A 26891-nucleotide genomic window follows, 5' to 3' on the forward strand; every position below is an offset into this window, starting at 1 on the left:
CGTGTGTGAGCAAGGAGGCCTACAAACCTGACTCAGTTACACCAGCTCTGTCAGGAGGAATGGGCCACAATTCACCAAACGTATTGTGGGAAGCTTGTGGAAGGCTACCCAAAATGTTTGACCCAAGTTAAACAATTTAAAGGCAATGCTACCAAATACTAATTGAGTGTATGCAAACTTCTGACCCACTGGGAATGTGATGAAAGAAATCAAATCTGAAATAAATAATTTTCTCTACTATTATTCTGACATTTCACATTCTTAAAATGAAGTGGTGATCCTAACTGACCTAAAACAGGGAATTCTTACTTGGATTAAATGTCAGGATTTGTAAAAAACTGAGTTTAATTGTATTTGGCTAAAGTGTATGTAAACCTCCGACTTGTGTAAAATCCCGACTTCCGAATAATACGAAATACTGTGACACCAGGTTGAGTTAAGATAGGCCTACAATACTAACCTCACAAAATGAGTGGTTGAAGCAGAAAGTAGAATAGTCCACCTGCATCTAGCTGAGTGGGCGGCTTGTAGTGGAACCAGGCATACGATGCGCTCCCTGAGACGTAAAGTAGGCTAACGTTACTCATATAGGTTAAAAGTTCCGGGAAGGGGATTTCCGCCAAACCATTACTCTTGTAGACCAAATGAGGAGACGGTGTTTATTCCACTGACGCAAAATAAAGCACAAAGCATCAAACTACATTGCTAAGGTAAGTTTGCCTGCCAAATGTACAAACAATTATTATTTAATTTAGAATGTATTAACTTAATTATGGTGTCTAAATAACAACATAGATGCATGTGGCCAGTGTGGTTAGTTATAAAGACTCACTGACATACAGAGGCGCACTGAGAGAGCAGCTCTCTGATGGAACAATGTGTATGGCCTAATGAAAGCATTTGTTTTGCCAAATAGTAGGCTTACAATTCCCACTAACTGAAGTGTGGGTTCAGTTCAGTGCTGACTGAGGTTGTATTTTCCTTGGGTTTTCATTGGCGTGTTTTAAACGCACTTTGTCTTGCGGCGCCATAATCTGTGTTTCATTTCCCTATACAGCTGGGAAGTCTTCGAGGAGTTGGTTTAAAAGACAGGATATTTCTCAAGAGCCAGCGGTGTTTTCGCTTTGTGTTTGCGAACGACCGCTAATAGCCTATTTCACAGAGTTGAAGAGTTTCATTTTAAAGTTGTGTTAAATGTGATGCGAGGTCTATTTCTCTGTCTCAGATTCGGAACATCATGTTGTGGGAGTTCTACATTTGCTTTCTCAATATGACTCTGTTGCTCCACCTCTCCCTTGGCCAAGGTAAGTCAGGATGAAAGCGATTACAGGGAAATAGTATAGGCTAAAATGGGTAGAACTGAACAGTAGCACTCAGCAGCCACTCAACAGAATTACGTGAGGTGTGTCATTTGTGTTATTCAGTTGGAATAACAGGTTGGTTTGAGTGAGGGTACATTCACATGAAACAGCAAAACAGCTGTTTTGAATAACAATCCCCTATAGAAAATACTACAGTTTACTAGAGGATACTATAGAATTCTGTAGTAATCTATAGTAAACTGTAGTACATTGTAGAAACCTATACACACTAGTATCCCTCGACCGTGTAGTGCTTACTATAGACTTGTGGTATACTGTAGAATACTATACTACACAATATACTATCCCTCGATAATGTGTAATTTATAATTGTGTTGTATACTGTAGGAAACTATACTCCATCCACACTGTAGTATCCCTCAATTGTGTAGTGCCTACTATAGAATGTTGTCATATACTGGAGAATACTATACTACTCACTAGTATCCCCCTTTGATCGTGTAGTGCTTACTATAATATTTTTTAGTATACTGTAGAATACTATACTACCCACTGTAGTATCCCTTGATCATGTAGTGCTTACTTTTTTTACTATTTAAAAACACCATACAACCACATATTTGGATACAATTAATTTATACATTTGTCAAGAATAATACAAAAAAAGTTTAAAATGTATTTCCAATGTGTTGCTAGTTCAAACATGACACATTTACAGCTAACCCTCATGAAAAAATACTATACTATGATACTATGGTCTTAAATACTGTAGTATTACTATATTAATATACTGTAGTGTTTACTGTAGTAAACAGTATTTTTGCGGCCATGACTTTAGTAAACCTTAGTATCAATGTAGTGTTTTTGCAGACATTACTATAGTATACAATAGTATTCACTGTAGTGTTTACTATAGTGTTTTGCGGACTTGACTATAGTATACTGCAGTATTTACTGTAGTGTTTGTATGTACATGTCTGTAGTATACTGTAGTATTTACTGTAGTATTTTTGCGGACATGACTAGTATATTGTAGTAACACCTGCTGACTAGGTTTTTAAACTCTTTTTGGGGGTGGATTAGCTTTAATATTGCAGATGGATTGTAGATGGATTGTGGCTTCCATCAATGTAATTGTATATAAATATATTGTATATAAATATATATATATTTGGACAAACCTTTTCAAGGGTCTGCCAAGAGTGTGTAAAGCTGTCAGCAAGGCAAAGGGTGACTATTTTGAAGAATCTCAAACATAACATATATTTATATTTGTTTAACATTCTTTTGGTTACTATGTGATTCCATACGTGTTATTTCATAGTTTTGATGTCTTCACTATTATTCTACAATGTAGAAAATAGTCAAAAAAATAAAGAAAAACCCTTGAATGAGTAGGTGTGTCAACTTTTAACTGGTACTGTATATTTTTCAACTGTGCTGTTTCACAAAAGTTCTGAATCTATATACATTTTACGGACGCAGTATATTTTACATGAGTTATCTTGTTATTTTTAGTCCCTCTCTGAACACCATCCCTTTTTGATTTCTATTTGCCATATATTTTTCAACTGTGCTGTGATGTTTCACAAAAGTTCAGAACCTTTCTATTCTCATAGTTTCTAAAGATTGTAAATTAAAGAAACATTTTTGCTAAGAGTATCGTTATATTATTGATAGATTGACTATGACTTTTGTTGCCCTCCCAATTCATATTCATTATATAAATAGGCCCTGTTAATTTTATCTGACTTGGTGTTCCAAATTAAATGGAATATTGTTTGCTCATATAATCTAAAAAAAAAGTCGCAAATAAGTCAACTGGGATATGAGTGAAGAGTTAATCTGAGGGATTTTTCCTTTCCATGATAGTAAGATCTTATCTATTTTTGCTAATCTTCTATTAAAACATATTTTAGTGAGATCATTTATTTATTTCGGGATATAAATACTGAGTATGTCCACTTCAACGTCAGACCATTTTATTGGTGAACTACACGGTAATGTAAAAGGTGTATTTTTTAGTGATCCAATACGTAATGTACACTTTGGTTGTAATCCAGAGAGGTTAGAAAAAGTATTTACATCCTCTATGAGGCTGTGGAGGGATCCAAATTGTGGATTTAAAAGAAAACATGAATCAGCATACAATGACACCTTTGTTTTTATAGACCTGGATTTCTAGCTCCTAGATATTATTGTTGGATCGGATTTGAATAGCTAGCATTTCGAATTTGGTCAGCTAAAATGGCACAACTACCAGACTATGCCAGTTACTGTTTAATGAGGGGAACACCTCAACCAGAACGAGACACATAGGTTTGTGACAGGCAGCATATTGAGTTGAGTCAACAGTCCTGAGCAATGCAACGGACCATACAACACCTTATCAAAAATCTAAACGATTCCTCCTGCGGGGGCGGGGGCTGGGATAAAAACAATATATATAGGACAAAACACACATCACGACAAGCGAGACACCACAACACAACATAAAGAGAGACCTAAGACGACAACATAGCATTGGTAGCAACGCCACATGACAACAACATGCGAGCAACACAACATGGCAGCAGCACAAAATGGTAGCAGCACAAAACATGGTATAAACATTATTGGAAACAGACAACAGCACAAAGGCAAGACGGTAGTAAACATTATTGGGTACAGACAACAGCACAAAGGCAAGACGGTAGAGACAACAATACATCACGCGAAGCAGCCACAACTGTCAGTAAGTGTCCAGGATTGAGTCTTTTAATGAAGCGATGGAGATAAAACTGTCCAGTTTGAGTGTTATTTTGCAGCTCATTCCAGTCACTACCCGCAGCGAACAAGGGATGTGTGTGCTTTGGGGACCTTTAACAGAATGTGACTGGCAGAAAGGGTGTTGTATGTGGAGGATGAGGGCTGCAGTAGGTCTCTCAGATAGGGGGGAGTGAGGCCTAAGAGGGTTTTATAAAGAAGCATCAACCAGTGGGTCTTGCGACGGGTATACAGAGATGACCAGTTTACAGATGAGTATAGAGTCTAGTGATGTGTCCAATAAGGAGCATTGGTGGCAAATCTGATGGCCAAATGGTAAAGAACATCGAGCCGCTGGAATGGATTACTATTGCAACAACACATCATCAGTAGGGTAAAATGAACCTGTCTCTATAAAACTAACCCTCACCTGCCGATCTCAAGGTTTTGCTCGCCTGAGGTAGAGTATCTCATGTAGACACCATTTACCAAGAGAGTTTTTATCTATATTTTCCGTAGCTGTCTATTTACCACCACATACCAATGCTGGCACTAAGCTATATAAAGTTAAGTAACTTTAAAGTGACCAATGAGCAATTTCTATATAATTACTTACTACTCATTACCAAGTGAAAATACCTAAAAACAAATATGAGCTTCTCCTTTAGTCAACTTTATTGCAAAATTTCTTTAATTTTTTTTATTGCAAAAGGATTTCTGTTAAATTAATAATTTGATCCATTAGGTGAAACGAAGATATAGGCCTACTCAATAACATAAAAAATAACTATTTTAGTGGTTGTGTGTAGTAGTCTAGTTAGCTAATTTAGAAGAATAGGATTGTCTTTTTCTTCCCTTTTTAACATTACAAGTAACAATGGAAATCGACAACTCTAGGTCTGTTTCTTTGTTGTAAGCATTTACCCATCCTGGAGTCTGAGACCTTGTGGGAATCTGTGGTACAGAAGAAGAAGAAGAAGAAGAATGTAGCTATGCCAACACTGTGGCACTGTTCAACTGACATGGCCAATGAGGAAGGAGCTTACCCAACCGCTTCGAGGCACAGTCAGCCTAGATATTGAATGGCAAAACGCAATACTATATGGTGCAATAAAACATTAGCAAATTAGTTTGGCTGTAGCAGCTAATGACATTGACACAGGCATGATACTGGTGGTAGAGCTGATAGCAGAGCTGTATGTATCCACCCCCTTCAGGATGTCTTTCTCCATGTGGTGCTTGGCCAGGAGCCCATCAACAGCAGCTTTCATGGTGGTCATTGTCTATTGGTGGTCAGCATGGGGAGAAGCTGTCAGAGGCAGAGGTGTGCTTGGCAGATCTGAAAGACAGGCACAAAGTTATTTAAATGAGAGTTTATTTCACTTGACAATTCAATATAATTCAAACTTCATGCTGATGATCTGTACAACATGAGACAGATAGCAATACAGTATAAATATATTCAAACATATGGAATATAATACAGATACAGATCATGTGCATGTGGTGGTTTCAAATAATCATTTTACTATTACTGGCTAGCGTGCTCTATTCCTGCATTTCCTGAAACTGTCTGATAAAACTTGCTAGTTGTTATTGTTCTATATGCTTTCCTCCTCCTCGCTGGTCTGCAGATGCTTGACTACTTGATTATTTTGTTGTGGCTATAACATTTCATGGACATTGCATTAAAACAGTGGTTCCCAAACTTTTTATAGTCCTGTACCCCTTCCAACATTCAACCTCCAGCTGCGTACCCCCTCTAGCACCAGGGTCAGCACACTCTCAAATGTTGTTTTTTTGCCATCATTGTAAGCCTGCCCCACACACTATACGATACATTTACATAACTCTGCAATGTTGGGTTGTATTGGAGAGAGTCTCAGTCTTAAATCATTTCCCACACACAGTCTGCCTGTATTTAGTTTTCATGCTTGTGAGGGCCGAGAATCGGTACGTGGTTGCAAAGGGCATCAGTGTCATTGCAACCACGTAAACCTCCAAGCCAGGATACTCTGAGCGCAGCCCAATCCAGAAATCTGGCAGTGGCTTCTGATTAAATAAAATTTTCACAGAAATGCTTGTAGCGATTTCGATGAGGCTCTCTTGTTCAGATATCAGTAAGTGGACTGGAGGCAGGGCATGAAAGGGATAATGAATCCAGTTGTTTGTGTCATCCATTTTGGGAAAGTACCTGCTTAATTGCGCACCCATCTCACTCATGTGCTTTGCTATATCACATTTACATTTTTTATTTATTTTTAGCCCCTTTTCTCCCCAATTGTTAGTAGTTACTATCTTGTCTCATTGCTACAACTCCCTTACGGGCTCGGGAGAGACGAAGGTCGAAAGCCATGCGTCCTCCGAAACACAACCCAACCAAGCCGCACTGCTTCTTAACACAGCGCGCCTCCTCCGGAAGCCAGCCGCACCAATGTGTTGGAGGAAACACCATGCACTTGGCTACCTTGGTTAGTGCGCACTGCGCCCGGCCCGCCACAGGAGTCGCTGATGCGCGACGAGTAAAGGATATCCCTACCGGCCAAACCCTCCCTAACCAGGACGACGCTAGGCCAATTGTGCGTCGCCCCACGGACCACCCGGTCACGGCAGACTGTGACAGAGCCTGGGCCCGAACTCAGAGTCTCTGGTGGCACAGCTAGTGCTGCGATGCAGTGCCGTAGACCACTGCGCCACCCGGGAGGCCTTGTGTGTGACTTTTAAACTACTTTTGTTCACAAAATATGCTAGCATAGGTATACATATTTGTATTTTGTATTTATCATAGATCCCCATTAGCTGCTGCCAAAGCAGCAGTTACTCTTCCTGGGGTCCAGCCAAATTAAGGCCGTTTATAAAATGTTAAAAACATTACAATACATTCACAGATTTCAAAACACACTGTGTGCCCCCAGGCCCCTACTCTACCACATATCTACAGTACTACAGTGCCTTGCGAAAGTATTCGGCCCCCTTGAACTTTGCGACCTTTTGCCACATTTCAGGCTTCAAACATAAAGATATAAAACTGTATTTTTTTGTGAAGAATCAACCACAAGTGGGACACAATCATGAAGTGGAACGACATTTATTGGATATTTCAAACTTTTTTAACAAATCAAAAACTGAAAAATTGGGCGTGCAAAATTATTCAGCCCCCTTAAGTTAATACTTTGTAGCGCCACCTTTTGCTGCGATTACAGCTGTAAGTCGCTTGGGGTATGTCTCTATCAGTTTTGCACATTGAGAGACCGAAATGTTTTCCCATTCCTCCTTGCAAAACAGCTCGAGCTCAGTGAGGTTGGATGGAGAGCATTTGTGAACAGCAGTTTTCAGTTCTTTCCACATATTCTCGATTGGATTCAGGTCTGGAATTTGACTTGTCCATTCCAACACCTGGATATGTTTATTTTTGAACCATTCCATTGTAGATTTTGCTTTATGTTTTGGATCATTGTCTTGTTGGAAGACAAATCTCCATCCCAGTCTCAGGACTTTTGCAGACTCCATCAGGTTTTCTTCCAGAATGGTCCTGTATTTGGCTCCATCCATCTTCCCATCAATTTTAACCATCTTCCCTGTCCCTGCTGAAGAAAAGCAGGCCCAAACCATGATGCTGCCACCACCATGTTTGACAGTGGGTATGGTGTGTTCAGGGTGATGAGCTGTGTTGCTTTTACGCCAAACATAACGTTTTGCATTGTTGCCAAAAAGTTCAATTTTGGTTTCATCTGACCAGAGCACCTTCTTCCACATGTTTGGTGTGTCTCCCAGGTGGCTTGTGGCAAACTTTAAACAACACTTTTTATGGATATCTTTAAGAAATGGCTTTCTTCTTGCCACTCTTCCATAAAGGCCAGATTTGTGCAATATACGACTGATTGTTGTCCTATGGACAGAGTCTCCCACCTCAGCTGTAGATCTCTGCAGTTCATCCAGAGTGATCATGGGCCTCTTGGCTGCATCTCTGATCAGTCTTCTCCTTGTATGAGCTGAAAGTTTAGAGGGACGGCCAGGTCTTGATAGATTTGCAGTGGTCTGATACTCCTTCCATTTCAATATTATCGCTTGCACAGTGCTCCTTGGGATGTTTAAAGCTTGGGAAATCTTTTTGTATCCAAATCCGGCTTTAAACTTCTTCACAACAGTATCTCGGACCTGCCTGGTGTGTTCCTTGTTCTTCATGATGCTCTCTGTGCTTTTAACGGACCTCTGAGACTATCACAGTACAGGTGCATTTATACGGAGACTTGATTACACACAGGTGGATTGTATTTATCATCATTAGTCATTTAGGTCAACATTGGATCATTCAGAAATCCTCACTGAACTTCTGGAGAGAGTTTGCTGCACTGAAAGTAAAGAGGCTGAATAATTTTGCACGCCCGTTTTTTCAGTTTTTGATTTGTTAAAAAAGTTTGAAATATCCAATAAATGTCGTTCCACTTCATGATTGTGTCCCACTTGTTGTTGATTCTTCACAAAAAAATACAGTTTTATATCTTTATGTTTGAAGCATGAAATGTGGCAAAAGGTCGCAAAGTTCAAGGGGGCCGAATACTTTCGCAAGGCACTGTAAATCTCTGTGTGTGTGTGTGTGTGTGTGTGTGTGTGTGTGTGTGTGTGTGTGTGTGTGTGTGTGTGTGTGTGCATGCATTTGTCTGTACAATGTTTGTGTTGCTTCACAGTCCCCGCTGTTCCATAAGGTGTTTTATTTATCTGTTTTTAAATCTAAATTTACTGCTTGCGTCAGTTACTTGATGTGGAATAGAGTTCTGTGTAATCATGGCTCTATGTAGTACTGTGTGCCTCCCATAGTCTGTTCTGGATTTGGGGACTGTGAAGAGACCTCTTTTGGCATGTCTTGTGAGGTATGTATGGGTGTTTGAGCTGTGTGCCAGTATGCATGGGTGTCCGAACTGTGTGCCCGTAGTTTAGACAGACAGCTCGGTGCATTCAACATGTCAATACCTCTCATAAATAAAAGTAGTGATGAAGTCAATCTCTCCTCCACTTTCAGCCAGGAGAGATTGACATGCATGTTATTAATATTAGCTCTCTGTGTACATCCAAGTCCTTTTTTGTGGCACCTGGCCACACGACTAAACAGTAGGCCAGGTGCGACAAAACTAGGGCCTGTAGGACCTGCCTTGTTGATAGTGTTGTAAAGAAGGGAGAGCATTGCTTTATTATAGTTATTATACATACTTCTCCCCATCTTAGCTACTTCTGCATCAATATGTTTTGACCATGACAGTTTGCAATCTAGGGTTACTCCAAGCAGTTTAGTCACCTCAACTCTATCAATTTCTACATGATTTATTACAAGATTTAGTTGAGGTTTAGGGTTTAGTGAGTGTTTTGTTCCAAATACAATGATTTTAGTTTTAGAAATATTTAGGGCTAACTTATTCCTTGCCACCCACTCTGACACCAACTGCAGCTCTTTGTTGAGTGTTGCAGTCATTTCAGCCGCTGTAGTAAATGATGTGTATAGAGTTGAGTCATCCACGTACATAGACACTCTGGCTTTACTCAAAGTCAGTGGCATGTCGTTAGTAAAAATTCAAAAAAAGCAAGGGGCCTAGACAGCTATCCTGGGGAATTCTTAATTCTAACTGTATTATATTTGAGAGGCTTCCATTAAAGAACACCCTCTGTGTTCTGTTAGACAAGTTATAGCAGGGGGAGTAAAGCCATAGCACATACGTTTTTCTAGCAGACTATGATCGATAATGTCAAAAGTTGTACTGAAGTCTAACAAGACACAATCATTTTATCATCACTTTCTCTCAGCCCAATCATCAGTCATTTGTGTAAGTGCTATGCTTGTTGAGTGTCCTTCCCTATAAGCATGCTGAAGTTCTGTTGTAAATTTGTTTACTGTGAAATAGCTTTGTATGTTGTCAAACACCATTTTTTCCAGAAGTTTACTAAGGGTTGGTAACAGGCTGATTGGTCAGCTACTTGAGCCAGTAAAGGGGGCTTTACTATTCTTGTGTAGCGTAATGACTATCTTCCCTCCAGGCCTGAGGGAACAGACTCTCTAGTAGGCTTCAATTGAAGATGTGGCAAACAGGAGTGGCAATATTGTCTGCTATTATCCTCAGTAGTTTTCCATCCAGATTGTCAGACCCCGGTGGCTTGTCATTGTTGATAGACAGAAATATTTGTTTCACCTCTTCCACACTGACTTTACGGATTTCAAAAGTACAATTCTTGTCTTTGATAATTTGGTCCGATATACTTGGATGTGTAGTATCAGCATTTGTTGCTGTCATGTCATCCTTAAGTTTGCTTATCTTTGAAAAAGACATTCAAGTAGTTATCTGTGGGATTTGTGATGAATGATCCATCTGATTCAATGAATGAAGGAGCCAAGTTGGCTTTTTCCCCAAAATGTAATTTAAGGTGCCCCTGTAATAGAGGTTGACCGATTATAATTTTTCAACGCCAATACCGATACAGATTAATTGGCCGAGTTTTTAAACTTTTATTTATTTGTAATAATAACAATTACAACAATACTGAATGAACACTTATTTTAACTTAATATAATACATCAATAACATCAATTTAGCCTCAAATAAATAATGAAACATGTTCAATTTGGTTTTAATAATGTGTTGGAGAAGAAAGTAAAAGTGCAATATGTGCCATGTAAGAAAGCTAACATTTAAGTTCCTTGCTCAGAACATGAGAACATATGAAAGCTGGTGGTTCCTTTTAACATGAGTCTTCAATATTCCCAGGTAAGAAGTTTTAGGTTGTAGTTATTATAGGAATTATAGTACAATTTCTCTCTATACGACTTGTATTTCATATACCTTTGACTATTGGATGTTCTTATAGGCACTTTAGTATTGCCAGTGTAACAGTATAGCTTCCATCCCTCTCCTCGCCCCTACCTGGGCTCGAACCAGGAACACATCGACAACAGCCACCCTCAAAGCAGCGTTACCCATCACTCCACAAAAGCTGCGGCCCTTGCAGAGCAAGGGGAACAATCACTCCAAGTCTCAGAGCGAGTGACATTTGAAACGCTATTAGCGTGCATCCCACTAACTAGCTAGCCATTTCACATTGGTTACACCAGCCTAATCTCGGGAGTTGACAGCGCAATGAAGCATTGCGAAGAGCTGCTTGCAAACGCATGAAAGTGCTGTTTGAATGAATGCTTACAAGCCTGCTGGTGCCTACCAACGCTCAGTCAGACTGCTCTATCAAATCATAGACTTAGTTGTAACATAACAACACACAGAAATACGAACCATTGGTCATTAATATGTTTGAATCCGGAAACTATCATCTCGAAAACAAGACGTTTTATTCTTTCAGTGAAATACGGAACCGTTCCGTATTTTATCTAACGGGTGGCATCCATATGTCTAAATATTCCTGTTACATTGCACAATCTTCAATGTTATGTCATAATTACGTACAATTCTGGCAAATTAGTTCGCAGCGAGCCAGGCTGCCCAAACGGTTGCTTATACCCTGACTCTGCATGCAATGAACGCAAGAGAAGTGACACAATTTCACCTGGTTAATATTGCCTGCTAATCTGGATTTATTTTAGCTAAATATACAGGTTTAAAAATATATACTTGTGTATTGATTTTAAGAAAGGCTTTGATGTTTATGGTTAGGTACACGTTGGAGCAACAACAGTCCTTTTTCGCGAATGCGCACCACATCGATTATATGCAACGCATCTAAGTGAGTTTCAGAGATTATCATGACACCAGGCGAGACCAAGATGCAGACACAGGAGGCAGATGGTTGGAGTTTAACATGTTTAATAATCCAAAAAGGAGTAGGCAAGAGAATGGTCGTGGATAGGCAAAATGTCAACACCAGTTCAGAGTCCTTGAGGTACAGAGTGGCAGACAGGCTTGAGGTCAAAGCAGGCAGAATGGTCAGGCAGGCGGGTACAGAGACCAAAACATGCAAGGTTCAAAACCGGAAGGACGAGGGAAAGGAGAATAGCAATGACAGGATTACGGGGAAAAACGCTGGTTGACTTGGAACATACAAGACGAACTGGCACAGAGAGACAGGAAACACAGGGATAAATACACTGGGGAAAACAAGCGACACCTGGAGGGAGTGGAGACAATAACAAGGATATGTGAAACAGATCAGGGTGTGCTAGAGATAGTCAGAATATGAATGTTATCTGTTACAAGCAAGTTATAGACTTCGTGGACCTTGTTTCTTAGGCTACATATGTTAATATGGGCTATTTTTTAGCACTTTTCTGGGTTGCTTGATTGTTTTTAATGCTTTACTGGGAAGCTTATCAAAGGTAGACTGACACTGGAGATGGTAGTTATCAGCGATTGGGTGTAGCGGAGTCAGGCGCAGGACACAGGTTTGAGCAACACAACGGAGTTTCCTCACAAAAGTCAAAACAAAATTCCAAATAGAAAAATACATACACATTACATAAATACATACACATATAAAACTGTTTGGGGTTTTAGGCTGGGTTTCTGTACAGCACTTTGAGATATCAGCTGATGTACGAAGGGCTATATAAATAAATTTAATTTGATTTGATTAACACCTACAACAACCACTAAGACACCACCAATCCTGGACAGAACAGAAATGTATGCCAGAGGGTTAGATAAGGAACATGATATGGGAATTGAAACCGTGTGTGTAATACAAACAAAACAAAACAAAACAAAACTGAAACATGGATCGGTGGTGACTAAAAAGCAGATGATGTCAACCGCCGAACACCACCTGAACAAGGAGAGGGGCCGACTCCTGCGGAAGTTGTGACAGTACCCCCCCCCCCCCCCCTTGACGCGCGGCTGGGCCGACACCGGCCTCAGGGACGACCCGGAGGGCGATCCGGGTGGAGACGGTAAAACTCCTGTAGCAATGAAGGATCTAGGATGTCCTCCACCGGTACCCAGCATCTCTCCTCCAGGCCGTACCCCTCCCACTCCACGAGGTACTGAAGGCCCCTCGCCAGACGCCTTGAGTCCATGATTGCTCGTATGGTATATGTCGGGACCCACTCAATGTCCGGAGGGGGCGGAGGAACCTCCCGCACCTCAGACTGCTGGAGCGGACCAGCCACCACCGGTCTGAGGAGAGACACATGGAACAAGGGGTTAATACGATAATCAGGGGGAAGCTGTAACCTGTAACAAACCTTGTTCAGTCTCCTCAGGACTTTAAATGGCCCCACAAACCGCGGACCCAGCTTCCGGCAGAGCAGGTGAATGGGCAGGTTTCGGGTCGAGAGCCAGACCCGATGCCCCGGTGCATACACCTGGGCCTCACTGCGGTGGCGGTCGGCACTCGCCTTTTGCCTCCTGGCGGCCCGTTGTAGCCGCACATGGGCAGTGTTCCATGTCTTCTCAGAGTGCCGAAAACATTCATTCACCGCAGGAGCCTCGAACTGGCTCTGATGCTATGGTGCCAGGACCGGCTGATAACCCAGCACACACTGAAACGGTGATAGGTTGGTAGAGGAGTGGAGTTGGTAGGGAGTTTTGGGCCATCTCCGCCCAGGGGATGTAAACCGCCCACTCCCCCGGCCGGTCCTGGCAATATGACCGCAGAAACCTACCCACATCCTGGTTGAGTCTTTCCACCTGCCCGTTACTCTCGGGGTGGAAACCTGAGGTAAGGCTGACCGAGACCCCTAGGCGTTCCATAAACACCCTCCAGACTCTAGACATGAATTGGGGACCCTGATCAGAAACTATATCCTCAGGCACCCCGGAATATGTGGGTGAACAGGGTCTCTGCAGTTTTTAGAGCCGTAGGGAGACCGGGCAAAGGAAGGAGACGGCAGGACTTAGAAAACCGATCCACAATGACGAGGATCGTGGTGTTACCCCGCGACAGGGGAGGATCTGTCACGAAATCCACCGATAGGTGTGACCATGGTCTTTATGGAACGGGAATGGGTTGTAATTTCCCTCTGGGCAGATGTCTAGGTGCCTTGCATACCAGGAGGAAACATAACAGGAGGAACATGATATGGGGATTGAAACCAGGTGTGTGTAATACAGACAAAACAAAACGAAACTGAAACATGGATCGGTGGTGACTAGAAAGCCGGTGACGTCGACCACCGAACACCACCCGAATAAGGATAGGGGCCGACTTCGGCAGAAGTCGTGACAGTAGTGCAGGGTGAGCTGCATAAAGTGGTCTTCCTACTATTGCACACCGCCCCAGTGCTAACAGTGTAACTCTGGTTTATAGGCTCATGATTACTGCTTACAATAGCTGTAGGATAATTATATGTATTCAGTGCAATTAGGGGTACATAAATGAAATTACTTAGATTGTTTGCCAATGCCCCTAAGATCATGTACATTTGATGCAGCATTATGATGACTCATTGTCACAATGGTAGGGATTAACTGAGCTGGTCTTGGATAATTTACCAGTCATTATTTCAGCGCGGCCTTGAAATGCGTGGACAGAGTCCACTCAAATCATCCATGGTATGCAAGGATGTACCCATATTATCTTGGGATATTCATTGGGACCTCTTCATCTGCAGAAAGGGTTTTACGGCTCTCTCTGAGGACAGAAAACATCACAGAAGAAACAGGCTGCATTATACTCAAATTAGAAAGCACTGAATATTATGTTGCTACACCTCTCTGTCCTCAGTTTTTCTTGCAAGGGACTGGACCTGAATATTTTCTTAATGTGCTCCCACTAAGGACCTGTGCTATCCAGAGTAGCCAGACTACCTTCTCTGACAGCTGGAACTGCTAGCTAACCCTTTCACGCTCTTCCATAGCTGTTAGCTAGATACCTAGCTACAATTGCATTTAGAGTTACAACAAATACCTCAAGATAGCTACAGTGCATTCGGAGAGTAGTCAGACCCCTTGACTTTTTCCACATTTTGTTATGTTACAGCCTTATTCTAAAATGGATTAAATTGTTGGTTTATCTCATTAATCTACACACAATACCCCATAATGACAATGCAAAAACAGGGTTAGAAATGTTTGCACATAAAAAACGTATATATCACATTTACATAAGCATTCAGATCCTTTACTCTGTACTTTGTTGAAGCACCTTTGGCAGTGATTACAGCCATGGGTCTTCTTGGGTATGATGCTACAAGCTTGGCACACCTGTATTTAGGGAGTTTCTCGCATTCTTCTCCTTGCAGATCCTCTCAAGCTCTATCAGGTTGGATCGGGAGCGTAGCTGCACAGCTATTTTCAGGTCTCTCCAGAGACGTTTGATCGGGTTAAGGTCTATGCTCTGTCTGGGCCACTCAAGGACATTCAGAGACTTGTCAGAAAGCCACTCCTGCGTTCTCTTGTGTGTGTGCTTATGGTCGTTGTCCTGTTGGAAGGTGAACCATCACCCCGGTCTGAGGTCCTGAGCGCTCTGGCGTAGTTTTTCATCAAGGACCTCTCTGCACTTTGATCTATTCATCATTCCCTCAATCCTGATTTATCTCCCAGTCCCTGCTGCTGAAAAACATCCCCACAGCATGATGCTGCCACTCCGTGCTTCACCGTAGGGATGGTGCCAGGTTTCCACCAGACGTGACACTTAGCATTCAGGCCAAAGAGTTCAATCTTGGTTTCATCAGATCAGAGAAAGTGGACCCCTGCCTTTTGGCTGACCCATATGAGGTATCAGGCTGGGTGAAAAAGGAGTTGTTTACTGTTGAATCGGTGAAGGTAACCCGAAGTGGACTTGTGATTATTTATTGTGTTTCTTCCACCCAGAAGGAGTGGCTGCTCCGCGCCATAAGACTGGGGAAAATACCTGTTACTTGCTTTGCTCTCAGGAACATGGTGCCATTGAAAGGATATATTTCTTTATTATATTTGTGTATTGTATAAAAACCTAAACACAATAATACAAAAAAGAAAGGAGTGATTACTGGGGTGGTGATGGATCAACTGATAAATGGAGATAAAAATGGAAATGGGGTGTCGAAGTAGATTGATGTCAAGTGCAAACAGAGTGAGCCAAGCGCCAGACTGAGTTCTAGAGGTGAAATGGAAGTGAATGAGGGCAAGTCAAGTGAGGTTTAAGTTGTGGTGAAGATCTTGGAACCTGAGCCTAGCATCAATGGACATGATAAAGAAGAATTTGGTCCAGTAGGAGTGACATTTTTTGGAGGAAGTGTATCTTTGCCTTTTGGGGGATCCATTTGTGGTTTCAAAGTGGGTGGGAAAGGAGTTGGGTGCAAGTGAATCAGTGAAGGTAACATATACTGGACTTGAGGATGCGGGCGCTCCATTTCACGCAACTTGAGTCAAGATCTATTTCTTCTTTGCTCTTAGGAACAGGGCACCATTAAAATGAGTCATTTCTGGGGTATCGTTAAGTGTGGAGGTGGAGAAATTGAAGTTGAAGATTCCTAGTGTTTGTGAGATAGAGTCTTCACCTGACAAAGTAATGTTAGGATATATCAGTTATCCTTTTAGAGCTTTTGTGACGAATCCACTGCACTGTTTCCGGTGCAACGTTTATGTTCATGTCGCAGCAGTTTGTAGGAGGGAGATTCCAAGATGGGAAGTGTGGTAAGTGTGCAGGATGGTATGAGATAGAGGATTGTGTAGTTTCAGTGGATATAATTGTGTGTAAGGGTGCCCATATTGCTGTGGATTGGAAGTGTCAGGTGTGAGAGTGGTAGGCTGAGGAGGCTAGAGACAGAGTAGTGCAGAAGGTGTCGTATGCTGAGGCAGTGAAGAAAGTAGAGGAGGATGGGTCAAATGTGAGGGATCCTGAGAGGATCCCTGTGAGTAGTAGATCTGTGCCAGCACTGAGGGATAAGCCAACAAGTGATATATGCTTCTTAGCGTTTTTAGTAATGGTTATCTACTGTACCGCAGAAATGGAATGTCAATCTCAGAAAATAGATGTTGTGGTGTCAGCTGCAGGCAAGTATTTGGTATACTAGATTTGACTTCAGAAGAGTTAGTTTGTGTTGTGTGGTGGTGGCCTGTCCTCCCAGGTTGTTGGCATGGTGCAACCCTTTGATAGGGTCAAAGTAGTTTTGTTAGCTTTATATTGTTTGTTTGCTTGCCATGTTATGCTATGTAGCCATTGATACATTGGCCTGCTATAGCTTCGGCCTACCATGCCGCATGCTATTGCACCCCCTTTCTGGCCATTTATTGTTTACTCCTGCTATATTTATGCATAGCTTTACCTTTACCCATTTATATACATTGATTATTGTCATTAACAGACATTTGCATTATGTATGTTCATTGCCATTTATTATTTGCACCTCTCTGTCTCCTTTTTAGATAATCCATACTCCATACCAATTCTCAATAAGTCTAATATCAACCACTTTCAATCATTCCCTGCCATGTATCATCTCCATTATCTGAATCTGTAAAGGCTCTTAAACTTAACTGCATCTCTGCCACCGCCTGCACTTTAACTGGAGTCCCACAGTAGATGGGCATCACCACAATCTTGTGTCTGAACAATATTGTGTGACAGGCGAGGAACCAAATTTTAGGGGAGAACATTCAGGAAATGTTTACAATGGAAAGGGGGATACCTAGTCAGTTGTACAACTGAATGCCCTCAACTGAAATGTGTCTTCCGCATTTAACCCAACCCGTCTGAGTCAGAGAGGTGCAGGGGGCTGCCTTAATCAACATCCATATCTTCACTACCCAGTGAACCTTTGGTTAACTGCTTTGCTCGGGGGCAGAACAACATATTTTTAACTTGTCAGCACAGGGATTCAATCCATCAACCTTTCAGTTACTGGCCCAACGCTCTAACCACTAGGCTACCTGCCGGACATGTAGAGTGTCTGCAAGCGAAGAAGATGTGGAAATGAAGGTCATGGTAAATGTTTATGAAGACTGTGAAGTGTTGCAACTGTGGTGTAAGGCATGAAGCTACATCTTTGGAGTGCCCGACAATTGTGAAAGAGAATGAGGTTGCCAAAGTCAGGGCTGTCCAGAACATTTCATATGCAGAGGGTGACAAAAGGGTGGAGGGAACGAAAGGTATTTTTGAGGACTCCATGGTATTGGAAGGGCCTTCAATACAGCCTGCAGAGTTGGCTTCCCTCCAGCAGGATCCAGGGATGTTAAGTGTAAAGAAGGTGGACTTTGTGATTTTTATGGCAATGGGGATCAATGTCACAGATAAAGTGGAGGGAAATTCCAGGAAGATGGACATTATTGTGGATTCGGCAGAGCGGTTACTGGGACTAAAACATGTGTGTGTGTGTGGTGTGTGTGGTGTGTGTGTGTGTGTGCGTGTGTGTGGTGTGTGTAGGCTGTACGGCGTCGTTGCTGTTTTATTTCTGTGAGCAACCATTTTGTGACCATGCTGTCTTCAAGAAATGTTTGAGGTATGTTCATAATGGTATGTGTTGTTTGACAATCAGTGAGTTTATTCATGTCACAATATTCGAGATGTTCATTATTGTAAAGCCACTGCAATAATGTCTTTGTGGTTTCATTTAATTGGTTTGTTTGGGGAGGCTTTGCTGGTTTGAGGTCCAGGAATTTTATTGGCAGCGCCCTCCAGTACCCACCTCTACTGTTTCCCTTTAATGGGCCTTGAACCTGTCTTACGTTTAGATGTTACAATTGTAATCAAATGTTTATATTTTTGCTAAGGTGTTGTCTGGTCCGTTCCATTGATCAGAACTGTTGCTCCAAATGAATAGGCGACACACCTGTGTCACACACCTGTGTCGGCAGGTGTTACTACAGTCATGTCCGCAAAAACACTTCAGCAAATACTACAGTCATGTCCGCAAAAACACTTCAGCAAATACTACAGTCATGTCCGCAAAAACACTTCAGCAAATACTACAGTCATGTCCGCAAAAACACTTCAGCAAATACTACAGTCATGTCCGCAAAAACACTTCAGCAAACACTAGTCATGTCTGCAAAAAACACTACAGTTATTACTACGGTAAAGTCCGCAAAAACACAACACTTTATTTTGGAATTGAGCTCGCTAATTCAACCATTTTGAATAGAGAAAAATAATCATTCTCCTGTTTTGTGTTACTGTGTGTATCGCAATGAGCATGGAAAACAGGAAGAAAACCAGAGAATTATCTGAGGAGGTCTGACACAAGGTTGTAGCCAAGTGTGAACAATCTCAAGGCTACAGAGACCTTGCTGTTCCTGTTTCCACCGTATGTAATGTTGGCCCATGCCACTGTAGCCAACCTCCCTGGATGTGGCAGCAAGAGAACTTGATGGAAGATTGCAGCGAAGGATTGTTTGGATGGTGGAGAAAGCACCTCCAGACACAATGTACAACAGTTTCAACTCGCACCATCTGTCACCAACTCAATGAAAGGGGGTTATATGGTAGGAGACCCAGGAGGTCCCCACTGCTGAGATAAATACATAATAAAGCCCAACTGCAATTTGCCAAAACACCTGAACATGCCAAAATAAATCCTTCTGGGAGAATTTCCTGTGGACTGAGACCAAATTAGAGCTTTATGGTAAAGCACACCATCTCTATGTTTACAAAAGACAACATTAATCCTTCAAAGAAAATAACACCTTCCCTATAGTCAAACATGGAGGAGGTTCAGTGATGTTTTGGGATTGCTTTGCTGGCATCATGAAATCAGGAGAATACCAAGGCATTTTGGAGGCATTGTGGAGCGCAATGTCGGACCCAGTGTTAGAAAGCTGGGTCTCTGTCAAATGTCATGGGTCTTCCAGCATGAAAATGAGCCCAAACACACCCAGCAAAGGTTCAAGACAAAATGCTGGACTGTTCTGAAGCGGCCAGCAATGAGTTCAGATCTAAATCCCATTGAAAACCTGTGGAGAAGGCACTCTTCAAATCTGGGAGAACTGCAGCAGTTTTCACAAGAGGAGTGGGCCAAACTACCAGTACAGAGGTGCAGGAAACTCATCAATGGCTATAGGTAGCACTTGATCACAGTTATTTTGGCCAAAGGCTGTGCTACCAAATATTAAGTCTAGGGTGTCAATTTTGTCAATGTCCTTTCTGTTTATTTTCTGATTTAAATAGATATATTAAGTTCTGAATCAAAAACAAAGGTTCTGTTGTCAAGCCCTGACCTTAGAGCTTTTCATGTCTCTATTTTGGTTTGGTCAGGGTGGGATTTGGGTGGGCATTCTATGTTCCTTTTTCTATGTTTTTGTATTTCTTTGTTTTGGCCGGGTATGGTTCTCAATCAGGGACAGCTGTCTATTGTTGTCTCTGATTGGGAACCATACTTAGGTAGCTTTTTCTCACAGGGTTTTTGTGGGTAGTTCATTTCTGTTTAGTGTTTGCACCTTACAGGACTGTTTTGGTTATTCTCTTTGATATTTTTGTTATAGTGTTCAGTTTTAATAAAGAAAGCATGAACACTTACCACTCTGCGCTTTGGTCCGAAGATTCCTCATCTTCCGATGACGAATACCGTTACATCTGTAATATTAATAGTGAAATTAACAGTTGTGGAGACCAAATACTTAGTTCAATTTTAACATTTTTAGGGAACATTGTGAGTTATGTGAAAAAAGTAAAACACTACAGTGAATAATTTAGTAAACTGCAATCATGTCTGCAAAAATATTAGTGAGTACTATAATATACTACAGTCATGTCCGCAAAAACACTTCTGTAAATACCACAGTATACTACAGTAAAGTCCACAAAAAACACTACAGTGAACACTGTAATATTCTACAGTTACAGTATGTCCGCAAAAACACTTCAGTAAATACTACAGTATACTACAGTTATGTTCGCAAAAACTCTACAGTCAATACTATAGTATATTATAGTCATGTCCACAAAACCCTACAGTCCAGGCCGCAAAAACACTACAGTGAAAGTATAGTGTAAAAATATAGTAATACTACAGTATTTAGACCTATAGTATTGTACTGTTGCTTGCTATGATCTGTGTTATGCTTTGTAAAAGCCTTCACATCCAAAATAAGGTATGGCTATATAGTGTTCCCTATGTTAACTTATTAAGCAGTAGTGGAAAAAGTACCCAATTGTCATACTTGCGAAAAACTAAAGATACCTAGAAAATGACTCAAGTAAACGTGACCCAGTAAAATACTAGGTTTACTTGAAAAAGTCTGAAAGTATTTGGTTTTAAATACACTTAAGTATTTAAAGTAAAAGTAACTGTTATAAATAATTTCAAATTCCTTATATTACGCAAACCAGATTTGATTTCCTATTTTATTTATGGATAGCCAGTGGCATACTCAGACATACTTTACAAACGAAGCATGTGAGGCAGAAATGATGACCTCGGTGTACGTTCTCTTGATAAGTGTGTGAATTGGAAAGTGAATGAATCCTGTCTTGCTAAGAATTTGAAATGTAACGAGTACTTTTTGGTGTCAGGGAAAATGTATGTACGAGTAAAAAGTACATATTTTCTTTAGGGACGTAGTGGAGTAAAATTAAAGGTTGCCAAAAAGAAGTACAGATACCCATCAAACGACTTAAGTAGTACCTCAAAGTATTTCTACTTACTAGTTACATTACACCACTGTTATTAAGCACTCGGGCTATCTCAGTGCAAGAAGCGTCACTGCAGTCCCTGGTTCAAATCCAGGCTGCATCACATCTGGCTGTGATTGGGAGTCTCATAGGGTGGTGCACAAATGGCCGGGTTAGGCCATCACTGTAAATAAGAATTTGTTCTTAACTGACTTGCCTAGTTAAATAAAGGTTATAAAGCAGCCATCCGCGACCGAGTGGCCCATGGGGTGGTGCACAATTGACCCAGCGTTGTCCAGTTTAGTGAGGGTTTGGCCGGCAGGGATATCCTTGTCTCATTGTGCACTAGCGGCTCCTGTGGCGGGCTGGGTGCAGTGCATGCTGACACGGTTGCCAGGTGTACAGTGTTTCCTCCAACACATTGGTGCAGCTGGCTTCCCGGGTTGAATGGGCATTGTGTCAAGAAGCAGTGTGGCTTGGTTGGGTTGTGTTTCGGAGGACGCATGGCTCTCGACTTTCGCCTCTCCCAAGTCCATACGGGAGTTGCAGCGATGAGACAAGACTGTAACTACTACCAATTGGATACCATGAAATTGGGGAGAAAAAAGGGCTAATTATTATTATTTTTTAAATAAAGGTTATCAAGCTCTTATCGGTAACTTGTACATAAATTATTTCATTTTTCAAGGCTTTATTAACATTTTCAAAGGTGGGGTTTAATTTAGGTGTGTAAATTGATGTAATATGTTTGACTTTACTGTTTCTGTCATGGGAGACAGGTGGTATCATGCTGTCTTTCTCTCTCTCTACCCCCGTCTCCCCTCCCCCTCACTTAGTTTTGAAAGGCTCTCTTATTAAATGTTTGTCTCCTTCTATACATCCTGTCTCCCTAAATGGGGTCTTAATCTGAAATGTGCGTCAGAAGAAAGGCTGATTGGTTTGCCCTTCTTTTTATGCATGTAGACAGATATTGCAAACATTAAGGTCAAGCAACCTCATAAAGTGTAACAGCAGCAGTTTCATTTCCTGCTTGGAGTGCCTTGAAAAGTGCTCTACATTGGTATTTTACTGTCAATGCTCAATATAGATTTGCTCTAGCATAGATAGCTACTACTCTTCATCAGTGGCTAACAGTGATTTGTTCAGGACCCACTGGAGGGTCACAGCTGATGGTTTGTGGGTTGCAGCTGACTGGCCATCGGGTTCCAGTTTTCTCAGCGAGTCATATACTGCTAAATCTCAGGCCTATACTGTTTTAAGTACTCCTGTCCTCCTCCTTCTAAATTGCCCCTGAGGGAATTGATGGTCGTATTGAGTTGACATAAACCAGTAACAACAACCTCTTCATTGTGTCATCCAGAACACCAGGGGCCCGTAGAGGTCCACCACATCAGTGCAGGTCACTTCTTCCAGCTGAAGTGTAGTGATGACGATGATGCTGAGGCCCGAACCACTGTGACCTGGAGTAGAGGGGGGAACCAGACCCTTAACACGACCTCTGGGGTGGAGGTCAGAGGGGAGATTCTGTGGTTTCTACCTACCCACACCTCTCATAACGGACACTACACTTGTGAGAACAAGTAAGAAACCTCTCTAGGTTACTGTATGTAGTTGAGAAAATGCATTTGTTAAAGCATATCATCATATTTTATTTCCTAAAGTGATTTCAAGAATGTTTGGAGATAATTCCAATATTGCACACAGATTGAATCAGGATGATTGGTATGAATCAGTCTTCACTTTCCAGATCCTAAATGTATTAATGTCTCACATTAATAATTCTCAACTATATTGTTTCAATAGTAAATGGAGAGCACTGGTCATATGTTCATGTGTGTTATGACACAGGTACCCCACTGGATCGTGGGAGATGAAGTTTGTTTTGTCTGTGGACCCTGGGCCCTGTCCTGTCCCAGCTGAGATCAGGACTGTATCCCAGGGGATGAGTGAAGTGGTGTTCTGCAGACAGCAGGATGTCCTCAGTCTTGACCCCACAGCACACATCCGATGGTTCAAGGTAAGAGCAGACGCCCATCTAGACATACCCGTGCCATAAGGCCTGCATTACAATGTCATAGTAATGACATAAAAGATGTAATGAACAATCATAAGAGCTGACATCAGCTTATGACAGCGGGCATGATACCTTGTGTCATTGCTGTCAAGTACTCAAAATTGGTAATAGAAAAAAACATTTGGGATAATTGGGATAACATTTGGGATAATTAGATATGATTGCTTGAGCTAAGTTTGACATACAGCATCTCTGATGGGATGTGCAGGACTGTAGTCCTGTCGACAAGCATGGAGAGACGTTCATTGAAGAAGATTGTCCGAAGAGGCTCCGGTTGGTCAATGCTACTGAGAGTCATGCTGGAGTTTATACCTGCCTGGTAGATTTCTCTCTGCAGGGGATAAACTACACCGCCACCCACAGCACTCAGCTTAAAGTCAACAAAGGTAAAGCTAAACCTCCTTTTCAATTTTATGCCATGAGCATATATTTCTTCTGACCACACTTTCTGTGGCTGCAACCGAGAGTGAAATTGTAAATTGTTTATATTTTCCATTTATTTGTTATTCACTGTTTGCTACAATTAGGTGATTTGTAACTTTGTAAGGATTGGAGCGTTTCTGTTTACCTGTACGTTATCGATACGGCTTTGTTTGACTATCCTGCCATACCTGTGTGGTCTTTGTATTGGCAGAAAAAGTCCAGTTGAAACCCCAAGTAACCTATCCCAGAAAAGAAACCTTTACGGTTGAACCAGGTGAGAAATGAGGACATCATGCTTTTTAGGAGATAATACTAAAAAGGGCCATGACACAGCCACTGACTCAAGAGTGTTTTCTGTTTGACGGCAGGCTCAAGGGTAGAGCTGGTGTGTTCAGCGTTTCTAGGGGTCGGTGAAGGTACAGAGTCAGAGAGCTCTATGTTCTGGACGGTAGATGGAAGACATACTGACCACATAGAACAGCTCAACGTGACAAAGACAACAATGTGAGTACTCTTTTAAAACTGTAGTATACGCTCTGTATCTCAGTCTGTGTGTTTGCAGAGGTGTGTGCGTGCTTGCGTGTGTGGGTACACATGCGTGTGCATGAGTATGTGTGTAGAGCTCTGTCCTACACTGTGACTGTGACCATCTCACTCTCTCACCACCTGCATCTCAGCCTTCCTAGGAGTAGTGGGGTCTATGGCCGGTCCACTCTGTCTATCTATGAGGTCCGTCCTGAGTTCCTCAACGTGACCATCAGCTGCATCGCCAGGAACGCCGTGGGTCGGGACATAGGGTTTCTGTGGCTCCAACCAGGTAGGATCCCAAACACAGTCCTAAGTAACATGGAGGACTTAAAATCACCCATAAGAGTCTGTTTGAACAGGACGTTGGCCATGTCATTTGTGAGAGATTTGATTTAAGGTGCTGATTTCCTTCCTTTCTAGCCAATCACAGTGGTTTCTACACATGCCTGTGTCTCTGCCTGGCCTTTTCTATGGTCGTTCTTGGAGTAGCGATGTGCTGCCTCTTTAAAGTGGACCTGGTGCTGGCCTATAGGAGACTCCTCCCCCTAGTGTCCAAAAAGAGAGGTGCGTAAACAGATCCTCCACAATCACATAAGATTCCTGGCTCTAAACCTGAAGGTCTTTGGCCATTTTCTAAATATGTATATTTATTATGGATAAAATGTTTATATTCTTTTCCCCTTCCCTCCTCTTCTCCTCCTCTCTTCTCCTTCCCTCCTCTTCTCCTCCTCTCCTCTCCTCTTTACTTCTCCAGCACCAGATGGAAAGCTGTATGATGCCTATGTCAGTTACGTCTATGGTGATGGGTTGTCCAGGGCAGAGATGTTTGCTCTGCAGGTTCTACCTGAGGTGTTGGAGAGACGATACGGATACACACTTTTTGTCAGTGGCCGGGATGACCTCCCTGGGGAAGGTACACACACACACACACACACACACACACACACACACACACACACACACACACACACACACACACACACACACACACACACACACACACACACACACACACACACACACACACACACACACACACACACACACACACACACACACTTTGATTGATATGAATGTTGATCTACTGCATTGTCCCTGTTCACAAAATAAAGTCCCATGTTTCTCTGTAGCGATCCATGATGTCACCTCAGAGACAATGCGGAGAAGCAGACGACTCATCATCATCCTGTCAGCCCAGAGTGCATCCCCTCTACACCCCAAAATGGATCCTGAGGACCAGTTACCACTGCACCAGAGCCTGCAGGACCGCTCTAGTTACGACCAGCAGATTGGCCTGTACGACGCTTTGATCCAAAATGGCCTCCGGGTTGTCCTGGTGGAGATAGATGACAAGGTGGACTACACTTCCCTTCCCAAGTCACTGCAATATATCAGGAGGAAGCAGGGAGCTCTGAGGTGGAGGAGGCCCAGCTCTGGAAAGAGCAGCTCCACTGCGTCCCCTAATGGCCACTTCTGGAAGTGTTTGAGATACCACATGCCCTTCAAGCCCAAAGGGGCTCTGAAACCACAGCCAACACCTGGGATAAACTGTAGTATAGAACTGTATTAGTCATGTCTCTATTAGACGTTATCTGACAATTTTTATATTGATGTATTCACATGGCTATTATGCCTATGGCTGGTGAGGCCAACCCTGATCCTGGAACCCTTGAATTGTTGAATTATAGATTTTTAAAAATATGTTTGAGATACCAATGTGATCGAGTGTCCTAAGAATTGTACAAGAGCACTTGTGCAGATTGAGAGGCTTTTTCTTGTAGCAATCCGGCCTATAAGAAACAGTTACACTCCTCCTGAATAGAGTTTTGCTAATTTTGCTCATACTTTGCTCATACTAGTTCCAGTGTAATCGAGTATCCTCTAAGAATTGCGCAAGTTTTTCTAGCCGTAACAGAGTTATTTGTGTAATGCGTCAGTGCAGTGGTACTGGTACAGCTGGCCTGGCGCTATGCTGCCTCAGCATAAAAAGGATATCATCTGGATGGTTTGGAAACAGCATGGTCTCAACCAAGGTTTCCACTGACTTAGTCATCTCTAAATGGTACAGTAACTACATCTGTTTTGTCTTGTTTTTATTATATAACTATTGTACTTTATTAGTTCACTTTACACTGTACATTTGATAAATTATGAAATGTGATGAACTGGACTATTTTCTTCCAATAGTTCCATCAATAGTTGCTGAATATAATAATAGATATGTTCGAGACCTTTAAGTTAATGAAGTTTAATTAATGTTTGCCTCTGTGTGCATGTTTGAGAAAGAGTGTATGCTCTTGTGAATGCTGCATGTCAATTAAAAGTGTGTGTTTGATGGGTTA

General features: G+C 41.9%; 1 protein-coding gene across 2 annotated transcripts; it reads left to right on the plus strand.

Moving 5' to 3' along the window:
* Positions 1-554: 554 nt before the first annotated feature.
* LOC135519252 (interleukin-1 receptor type 1-like) lies at positions 555-26891 on the plus strand. 2 transcript variants are annotated; one of them, XM_064944379.1, is made up of 11 exons: positions 555-710; positions 1226-1304; positions 22885-23104; positions 23373-23541; positions 23807-23984; positions 24233-24295; positions 24390-24525; positions 24699-24838; positions 24970-25113; positions 25304-25462; positions 25680-26891. In XM_064944379.1, exons 2-11 carry the CDS (start codon positions 1238-1240, stop codon positions 26117-26119), a joined length of 1716 nt encoding a protein of 571 aa, XP_064800451.1. In that variant the 5' UTR covers positions 555-710; positions 1226-1237; the 3' UTR covers positions 26120-26891. The 2 variants fall into 2 exon arrangements, with proteins under 2 accessions (XP_064800451.1, XP_064800452.1); XM_064944380.1 differs by lacking the exon at positions 555-710 and having other exon boundaries at positions 750-1304.

This window comes from Oncorhynchus masou, chromosome 29, assembly GCF_036934945.1.
Source record: "Oncorhynchus masou masou isolate Uvic2021 chromosome 29, UVic_Omas_1.1, whole genome shotgun sequence".
NCBI classification, from domain to species: Eukaryota; Metazoa; Chordata; class Actinopteri; order Salmoniformes; family Salmonidae; genus Oncorhynchus; species Oncorhynchus masou.

What these genes read in the sequence shown, in the direction of transcription:
- LOC135519252 (XM_064944379.1), top strand. Translation starts at nt 1,238, where the DNA reads ATGTTGTGGGAGTTCTACATTTGCTTTCTCAATATGACTCTGTTGCTC. An exon ending in CACTACACTTGTGAGAACAA is followed by an intron (nt 23,105 to 23,372) that starts GTAAGAAACCTC and finishes GTTATGACACAG; the next exon opens with GTACCCCACTGGATCGTGGG. An exon ending in CACACATCCGATGGTTCAAG is followed by an intron (nt 23,542 to 23,806) that starts GTAAGAGCAGAC and finishes TGGGATGTGCAG; the next exon opens with GACTGTAGTCCTGTCGACAA.